General features: G+C 39.1%; 2 protein-coding genes across 2 annotated transcripts; both read right to left on the bottom strand.

The window, feature by feature from the left end:
• Positions 1-156: 156 nt before the first annotated feature.
• On the bottom strand, positions 157-2,587 carry LOC113530407 (G-protein coupled receptor 182). Its single transcript, XM_026920339.3, has 2 exons — positions 2,411-2,587; positions 157-1,765 (listed from the first exon to the last, which is right to left on the bottom strand). The coding sequence occupies exon 2, from the start codon at positions 1,760-1,762 to the stop codon at positions 698-700; it is 1,065 nt and encodes a 354-aa protein (XP_026776140.1). The 5' UTR covers positions 1,763-1,765; positions 2,411-2,587; the 3' UTR covers positions 157-697.
• Positions 2,588-3,857: 1,270 nt separating this feature from the next.
• Positions 3,858-7,439, bottom strand: LOC113530755 (G-protein coupled receptor 182). Its single transcript, XM_026921045.3, has 2 exons — positions 7,305-7,439; positions 3,858-6,612 (listed from the first exon to the last, which is right to left on the bottom strand). Exon 2 carries the CDS (start codon positions 6,607-6,609, stop codon positions 5,545-5,547), a length of 1,065 nt encoding a protein of 354 aa, XP_026776846.3. The 5' UTR covers positions 6,610-6,612; positions 7,305-7,439; the 3' UTR covers positions 3,858-5,544.
• Positions 7,440-9,978: the final 2,539 nt, after the last annotated feature.

Genomic DNA, 9,978 nt, shown 5'->3' with positions numbered 1-9,978 from the left:
TTGCATGTAGCCATAAAATTTCCAAGCAGCGAACAACACAAATTCAGAGCAAATATATATATATATTTATATATATTTTGTTTTGTTTTTTGGACAAAAGTGCTACTGGGCAATTTGAATATAAGGTATTGTTTAAAAAAATAGACTTACAATACATTTTAGTAGTGAAGCCAATTTATTTATTTTGTCCAGTGTACAGACATCATCCTCTGCAAGTGTTTGATTTCTAGACTTCCTTTTATCTGTGGCATGTTTGTCAGCAGCTTCCTGTGGGAGTGTCATGTAGGGAGTTTTCTTCCTTCCTCTTAAATCCACTGACAGGAACTCCTAAAGCTGTTTCTCTACACGCACTTTTGACACCATTGGACCTTCCAGTTCCACTGTTTACAAGCAAATAAGAACAAACCGTTTAGTGTCTTTTTGAATGGCTATTGGTTCTTGCACTGAAATATTTTCAAGTGAGGCTGATCTCCAAGCCCTTAGTTTATGATTTAGAAAAAAATCAGAATAATTGTTCTGAAACGGTCTCTTTAGCTACATGGAGGTGTTAACACTAGGATACAGAGACATGGACATTTTGTAAAACAGTTACTTTGATGACCATCTAGAAAATGTTTTCTTCATAGCAGCACAAATATATGCTGCTTCCTCATGTCTCTCAGGAGACCTCATTGTGACGTATTGGAGACTTCCCTTCTTAGGATCCTATCTCTGAGTGACTGGTGCTGGCATTGCTGAGTTTTCGCTCCTTTCGTGATACTGTCCCTGCGCCATCAGCTGCATTGGCTCCAATGTTGGCAGGTGCTGAGGAAATACGGGAAAGAATATCGTTGATGAGGTTGGCACGAAAGTTCTTGCTCAGGAAGTTATAGAGAATGGGATTGGCAATGCAATGAAAGAGCGAGATGCACTGTACAACGCTGAAAGCGAAGTAAAGTATATCTACAGTGTTGCAGGACATCAAGTGTGGATTCAGGTCATCCACCATCATCAGGAACATCACAACATGGTAGGGTAGCCAGCAGGCCACAAAGACGAGTGAGTACACGTGCAACAGCCAAAGGTCCCTATGATTCTGGACGTCCGGAGAGGCACGCACAGCCCGCGCAATCAGAATGTTACAGGCGATGATAACTGACCCAGGCCCCAAAAACTGGAAGATAAGGCAGAAGAAGCTAACTGAGACAAACCATTCAGTGTAGTGAAGCTCAGGCATCATGTAGCAGCCTGGTTCATCCCACTCAAGCAGGTCCACATGTACATTTTCTAGCAGTGCCAGCACCAAGGACAGAAGCCACACTCCAGCACACAGCAGCCATCGCCGGTGCCTGGGTTGCAGTGGAAAGCAGGCGGGCGTGGTTGGCCGTGTTAAGGTCAGGTACCGCTCCAGAGTCATGAAGGCAAGGAAGAAGGAGCTGCTGTAGAAGTTAATGACATAGATGAGGTGCGTAACCTTGCACAGGAATCGGCCCCAAACCCAAACCCTGTCCATGGTGACCTCCAGCATGAAGAATGGCATAGTGAAAACCACCATCAGGTCAGACAGACTGATGTTGATAACACAGAAGAGTACACCACTGGCCGAGCGTCGTCGACGCCAGTTTACCCAAATCACCAGACAGTTCTCCAACAAGCCAACCATGAACAGGAACAGGTAGAGCAGGAACAGTGCAATGCGCCGAGATTCCCGGTCCAGGTTGAGGGTACATTCATAGAACCACGGTGTTTCATTGTGGTCTGATGTGTTGTGATCGAGGTTCATTTTCTGTGAGAAAGAGGAAAGGGTTAGTTTGTGTGCGTGCTTGGCAGTTATTTAATAAGATTATGCTGATCCATTTTTTGCAGTTGTTGAGCTGAGAGCTGCTAACTTGCAAACAAGAATCTGAGATTCTAAACACTGTTTCAAAGTACATTGATTTTAAGGCACTAGTAAAAATCTATTCTATCAAGGCCATTTGTCCAAAAAATTCAGCAGTAAATAAGGGGCCATGGTGTTGGTAAATCAAACCTGGATTTGGGTTCCTGAACCCCTGAAATACTCATGCCCTTTTCAATAAGTTAACCTAATGATCTTCCTTATGTGTCCTCTAAACTATAGAGGCAGTTATACTCTCTAGAAAACAACAATCTTTGGGTAGTTCACACTCATTCAACACTCATTTTGGTTCTCAAAATAGTTCTAGAATCACAACATATTGCTGTCACAAGATGTAGGAACTTTTGCTGACTGTTGCACAGTGATGCTTTTAGGGAAGTGCTGGTTTGCTATAGATGACAATTAAATGGTGCCTATTTACACATAGGTATATATGCATATAGAAATGTGTATAGGATTTGTTGAAATAGATTTGCTTCATTTTATTAGGTTTTGAAAAAGAGTAAGTAAAAAAAAAACAATGACAAGGCCTACCTTGGCTGTGGAGTGTGGAGCTCTTGTGAGGGTAAGACCCCTCTGATGGTGCAGCGTCCTGGAGAGATGAAGGCTGATCTGGCAGAACAGTTGTGCCGCTTTAGTCCTTTCCTTAGCTGCTTTGGGGCATTAAGCCCTCCTCTCTCTCTCCCACCCCCTCTCTCTCTCAAGCAGCACTGCTGATAGGACATTCTCAAAGGGCAGGAAGGAGGGCATGCTCAGCAGGAAAGATTTCTGAGAAAGTCTTGAGCACAGGTGACATTTTGTGATCTGACGTATCTTGGGTAACTGCCAAACCCTGTGAAGTGTTCCAGTAAAGTAAAGTACAGTTTTTGGTACAGAGTTATCTTATTCTAAACTCTTATTATGTCATTCAGCACAAATACCATCTTGGCACGAAAAGTTCATTGCATCTCCAAAATGCAATAAATCCTAGGCTGTCAGTATAGTTCTATGTCTTCTTTTTATAAGCATCACCAGTGTTCACTTTTTTTTAAATCAAATTTTACTAATAATTGGGTTACCCAAAAGACATGATCAATCTACTGAATCTTTTATTTGTATTTATTTTTATCATGGGCATTCATAATATGTTATTTTATATATGATGTCAACTACAGTTTCATATTGCTGTGATGTCTCTTGCAGAGAATTGTTGAACTAGATGCATATTCATGTTTATTGATGAAATGGGTTTCAAATGGTGACAATGAGGAAGGAAAGTCATCGGTCAGCATGCCATTGTTCCTGACCAGCGAAGGGGGAACAGAAAAACACCACTGCGTCCTCCATCACCATGCAACTCTTGGCCCCTACAATACTGCCCATCTTCTCACTTTCCTGGGCACACTGCACAATATCCTCATTTCAGCTGAGCAGATAGATGGCCCAGAGCAACACAGGTAGGTTGTCATCTGGGACGTAAGCTTCCACTGGTCTGCAACTGATTCATTGACCACCATGTTTTTCGGTTCCTAATCTGCCATCATATTCTCCATTTCTCAACACTAGTGAAGATTTTTTTTTTCAGCTTGGTGTTGGAAGGCTTCTACAAGCAATTGAGTAAACATGTGGTAACATATCTGCTGAAGCATATCAGGGCTGGATTTGTCTTGCCAGGTGATACTTTCCCTGCTGCTTGCCTAGGGAGTTGTTGATGAGGTCCTGTGGCCAGACAAAAGCAAAGGGCAGGATGCAGGCTAATTTTTTTTTTTTTTACTGAACATTCTGTATATAAGACTTTCTTTACTCTATTGTTTTTCATGTATGTAGAACAACTTACAAATCCAACAGTGTGTGCTGAGATGTATATAGTATTTCAGAAAAAATTTCTATTCATGCATTGAAGTTTTTTTTATTGGAATACGATAACATAATGGTTTACAACAGGCTACTGTATGTATAATATGTAGTGTAACACTGATAATGCAAAAGGCCTCCTGATAAGACTCATAGCTGTGTTTTCCAGTCATCATAGTGTTTTCTACTGAGTACATCTATGTTCCATTGGTTCTTAGAAATGTCTATTTATTTGATAGTGTGTGTGTTATTTGAAGACAATATTTCATTTTGAGAAGACATAACATTGTTTTGAATGCAGTATTTGCATTTGTAAGTGCTTTGTTGAGATTTTTATGTGTGAATTTTTGGATTTGTGTTTAGAGATTGGAGAAAATGAGCCATGCTTTCAGAAAACATGTGCATGCAATCGAGAAAAATGGTAATAGCTACTGTATGCTAGTTGTTGCTTGATTTTATGTTAGCTATGACTTTTTTGTAACTTGCTTGATGACAGGTGTGTTTGCCTTCTATATACAATGGGGATCACACTCAGGCTATGCATCAAAAGGAAGAGGTGATTATAACCTCAAAGAGGGGACTAAATCTGGAATGGGATGTTCAAAAAGCACATATGGATGTGATGGGCAAGTGTCTACAAACCTATAGTGTAGCTCCTCTGGTCTGCAGTGCTGTCTACACACAAAAGTACTGCCAGAAATGATAGTACATTTGGCACCTTCCCCTCTCCAAATTGATGTAACCCATTTCTTCCATATGGTAATCTCTCGGAAAATCATGGAAACTTAAATCTGTGTTTTTTTTTGTTTTTTTTTTATTTGCTGTTGCAACACCATTTCACCAGCTTTTGTTTACTTCCAGGTTCTAAAACACGCAAGTGTGAAAAGGGCCCAAAAAGGGCTAATTCCACAATGTGTAATATTTTTCTAAAGAGAAAGCCTTGTATTTTATCATACGATTTAAGCTCTACAGCTATTTATTTATAGCTTTTTATGTTTATGTATTATATTTTGTAAGGATTGTTTTCATTCTAAACAGAAGCACTTTACTTTGTCCCCAACTATTTTTCATATTCAGGTGTTACAGTGAAGTAAGATGTTGATGTTCTCAGCTTTTGCATGTACTCATAAATTTCCCAAGAGCAAATGAGTCTTACACTGTGTGAAATGAGCATATGGAACATATGTATAATAATAATATAATTTAAAAATCTTTTTAAAAATATTTTATTTCATATAAATGGCTGTTTAATATAGGGTACAGTATTTAAAAAAAAAACAAAAAAACTTGCAATAAGTTTTAGTAGTGACGCCAAGTTATTTATTTTGTCCAGTGTACGGATCATCATCATCTGGAAATGTTTGATTGCTACATTTCCTTTAGTCTGTGGCATGTGGCATGTTCCTCAGTAGTAATGCCATCGCTTCCTGTGGAGTGGGATGCAGGGAGATTTTTTCTTTCCTGTTTTAAAACTACTAACAGGAACCCCTAACCTTTACATGGACATCTTTACATGGACATTTGACACCACTGGACCTTCCAGCTCCACAGTTTACAGTCAATAAAAACAAACAATTTAGTTTCTTAAAATGTTCTTTCTGAATGCCTATCAGTCCTTGCACTGAGAAATTGGCAGTACTTTAGAAGGTACCATAATACCAAACCAAAAAAAAATGTGAATAATTCTGAAATAGTCTCCTTAGCTATGTGGAGGTGTCAAAACACAAATGAAACTTATTTCTGCACAGCAGCACAGAATAGGTGAAGCTCCAATATGCACTGCTTCCCCATCTCTCTCAGGAGACCTCATTATGACCTAATGGGAACTTCCCTTATTAGGATCCTATCTCTGAGTGACTGGTGCTGGCATTGCTGAGCTTTTGTTCCTTCTGCTGTGACCTCCCCATACCACCAGCTGCATTGGCTGCACTGCTGAATGGTGGTGAGGAAATACGGGAAAGGATATCGCTGATGAGATTGGCACGAAAGCTCTTGCTCAGGAAGCTATAGAGAATGGGGTTGGCAATGCAATGGAAGAGTGAGATGCACTGTACAACGCCCATAGAGAAGAACAAGCTGTCGATAGTATTGCAGGACATCAGATATGGGTCCAGGATATCCACCACCAGCAGGAACATCACAACATGGTAGGGTAGCCAGCAGGCCACAAAGACAAGTGAGTACACACGCAAAATCCATAGATCTCTGTGATTTTGGATGTCCGGAGAGGCATGCACGACCCGTGCAATCAGGATGTTACAGGTGATGATGACCGACGCAGGGCCCAAAAACTGAAAGATAAGGGAGAAGAAGGCAAGAGAGAGAAACCACTCACTGAAGTTATTCTCAGGTATCATGTAGCACCCTGGTTCATTCCACTCAAGCAGGTCCACATGTACATTTTCTAGCAGTGCCAGCACCAAGCACAGAAGCCACACTCCAGCACACAGCAGCCATCGCCGGTGCCTGGGTTGCAGTGGAAAGCAGGCGGGCGTGGTTGGCCGTGTTAAGGTCAGGTACCGCTCCAGAGTCATGAAGGCAAGGAAGAAGGAGTTGCTGTAGAAATTGATGACGTAGATGAGGTGCGTAACCTTGCACAGGAATCGGCCCCAAACCCAAACCTCATCCATAGCGATCTCCAGCATGAAGAATGGCATAGTGAAAACCACCATCAGGTCAGACAGACTGATGTTGATAACACAGAAGAGTACACCACTGGCCGAGTGTCGCCGATGCCAGTTTACCCAAATCACCAGACAGTTCTCCAACAAACCAACCATGAACAGGAACAGGTAGAGCAGGAACAGTGCAATGCGCCGAGATTCCCGGTCCAGGTTGAGGGTACATTCATAGAACCACAGTGTTTCATTGTGGTCTGATGTGTTGTGATCGAGGTTCATTTTCTGTGGAGAAAGAGGAAAGGGTTAGTTTGTGTGTGTGTCTGTGTGTATCTGTGTGCGTGTGTGTGCTTGGAAGTTATTTAATAGGAACAAGAATCAGAGATTCTGCTTCACAAGCAAAATATTTTCGAGGTACTACATATTTACGAAAAGCTAATAAAGGATATGTTACTTCAAGGCAATATAATGAGTCTTAAAAATGCAGTTGTAAATAAGGGATTATGCTGCTGTTAAAGCAAACTTGAATTGTGGGTTCTTGGACCCCTGAGATACCATGCCCTTTTCACTTATGATTAGCAGTGTAAATAGATAGATACAGTTATACTCTTTCAACCCCATCACAATAATCTCTGCTTTTGGGAAATTCAAGCTCATTTAACAATTTGTTTCCCCGAAAGGTTCTTGAATGATGTTTGCTTTCGTATGACGTAGGAAATTTTGCTGACTGTTGCACTATATAATTCTGGTTTGCAATAATTTGCTTGTTTGGTAGATTACTTAGAGTCTTTGAGCCATGTATAGAAATGTGTATAGTATATGTTGCAATGTGTTCACTTTATTTTAATAAGTTTTACTACTTCTGTTTACTTTATTTAATAATTTTTTATTTCAAGTGATACACCGTTTACACATTTGGCTTTTTAGTACTGCGCAGTGGCCTTGAGAAAGACTTAGTAAAAACTGACAAGGCCTACCTCGCCCTTATGGAGCTGTTGTGAAGGTAAAACCCCTTTGATAAAGCAGTATCCTGGAGGAATGAAGGCTGATCTGGCTGAAGAATGGTGCTGCTTTAGTCTTTCCTCTGCCTGTTTTGGGGCATTAAGCCCTCCTCTCTCTCTCCCAACCCCTCCGCCCCCCTCTCTTTCTCTTTCTCTCACTGAAAAAGCATTGCTGATAGGACATGCTCAGCAGGAAAGATTCCTGAGAAAGTTTCCATCACAGTTGACATTTTCTTCTCCCTCTACACTGTCCATCTATTATCCCTTCTCCTGTCCATTCATTTCTTTACTACTGGATCCATTTTGCACAAAATAACTAAAGACGTGCCATAGATGGCTTTTTATAGACCAGTAGAGACTCAAAGTGAGATGGGAATCAGCCGTCAGTAGTCTATTATATTTTAATTCAGTTAGCTCTATTTCTATAATTAATATACACTTACTGGCCCCTTTATAATGAACCTTATACATATACTGAGTAGGACATGACTGCATTGAAATTGATCAAAATCAAAATGTATGACGTTGTCGTTTGCTGTTGTAGTCCATCTGCCTCAGGGTTGTGTATTTTGAGATGTTTTTCAGCTCGCCACGTTTGTAGAGTGTAAATAATAAGTATTCAGACACTTTGTTTTTGTTATTTAATATACATCCAGTGTATATATCCACTTCAAATTTACTATATGTTTGGGGTGGTTGTCTTGCTGAAATGTCCATCTTCTCCCCCGATTCAGGTTGGCTATTTCCTCTAATTTGTCCCAATACAGTACATCACACCATTCATGTTTCCTTTGATGATGTGTAATGCCCCAATAGTGTTTGCAGAGAAGCAGCCCCACATCATGATGCTCCCATCTCCATATTTCACTGTGTGTATGGTGTTCTTGGGCTCATACATGCAACCCTTCTTTCTCCAAACATGATGAACTGAAGTATTGCCAGAGAGTTCTAGTTTTGTTGGGTTCTCTCGTACCTTCCTTATCATTTCCATATCATTTTATTTGCTTATGAACATAAGCTTTTTTGCTCATATTTACAAGTACAAGTCAAAGACATTATGTGTGTGAATTTGTATTGGATATATGCACTGGAAGTATATTTAATAACAAAAACAAAAGTGTACAAGTACTTATTTCTGCTCACTCTATTTGAGTTACCATAGCCTTCCTGTCAGCTCAAACAAGTCTGGCCATTCTCCTCTGATTTCTCTCATCAGCAAGGCGTTTCTGCCTACAGAACTGCTGCTCACTGAAGTTTTTTGTTTTTCGCAGTTTCCAAAATACTCAAACCAGACTGTCTGGCACAACCATGCCACGGTCAGAGTCACTGAGATTTTTTCTGTTCTCAGTTACAGCTACATTTTTCCCCATTCTGATGTTTGATGTGAAGCTCTTGACCTGTATCTGCATGATTGCATGCATTACGCTGCTGTCACATGGCTGATTGATTAATTGCATGAATGAGCAAGTATACAGGTGTTCCTAATAAAGTGGTTGGTGAATGTAGATGTTGCTTAAAGTGTTGCTCAATATAGCATTCATGACATAGCAAATTGCTATTCAGCTTCACTGTTTTAGGTTTTGAAACTGGCCAATTACACTACATGCAAAAACCAGTGAACAACTGGTGGTATTATTATTATTAATTATTATGATGAATACAACAATTACAAATGAAAGGTGCTAAAAAAAAAAAAAACCTTTCCAGAACTAAATGCAAAAAACGCTTGAAATAAACAAATTATATAATTATGCCAAAATGTCTAAAAATGGTTTAATAATTTTACATTTGTAGTATCATAATCTCATAGTGAGAAAAATAAGATCAATTCACCTATTTTCATGATATTTGCAGTTGCTAATATATCATTTTTGCAGTATTATTTTTTTTTATTTGTTTGTAGTATATATTATTTTTATTTAGAGCAGGGATTCTCAAACCTTTTGCAACCAGAGAATGCTTCAGTATAGATTTCTTTTATGACTATGATAATTAAACTATTCTAAAGTTAGGCCCATTATTTAAATGTAAACAATAATATTTTGATTTTTTTTTTTTTTTTTTTTGAGCATTTAGCTTTTATATATTTAGCTATATTTTAAGCCATTTTAGTTTTTTTTATTCCAGAACTTTCCAGTTACACAACACATTTTATTAAAATTATTATTAGAATGACGTTGACATTATTTATAGCACGACTTTTTTCCAGGTATTGAGATTTGGATTAAAATAGGCTAATAACTCTAAGAACTCAGTATCTTTGATGATAAACAATCATGATTTTCACCACTGTAACAAAAACAACAACAACAAAAAAGAAAAAAAAAAAATCACTGACGTCCTGGCTGTGTTTCATGGACCCCTGGGGGTTCCTAGACCCCACTTTGAGAACCATGAACTTACACAAGTGCTATCCATTTCACATCCAAACTCAAAACTCAGCTATGAAGAATGCAAGCATGCAAACTGAGCTGTAGAAATACACACATTTGCATATTTAAGGAACATGTCAATATAAATACATACATACAATACATGCAATATATATTCACAAATGTTAAAAGCAAAAGAAAAAAATATTTGCAGATTTCTACACCCAGATCAGCATTGTGCTATGGGATTTGGAGACTGCCTGTTAGCAAGACAAATA

The sequence above is a fragment of the Pangasianodon hypophthalmus genome, chromosome 16 (genome assembly GCF_027358585.1).
Source record: "Pangasianodon hypophthalmus isolate fPanHyp1 chromosome 16, fPanHyp1.pri, whole genome shotgun sequence".
NCBI classification, from domain to species: Eukaryota; Metazoa; Chordata; class Actinopteri; order Siluriformes; family Pangasiidae; genus Pangasianodon; species Pangasianodon hypophthalmus.
The sequence above is the reverse complement of the archived record's forward strand: the minus strand, read 5'-3'. Positions and strand labels throughout refer to the sequence as shown.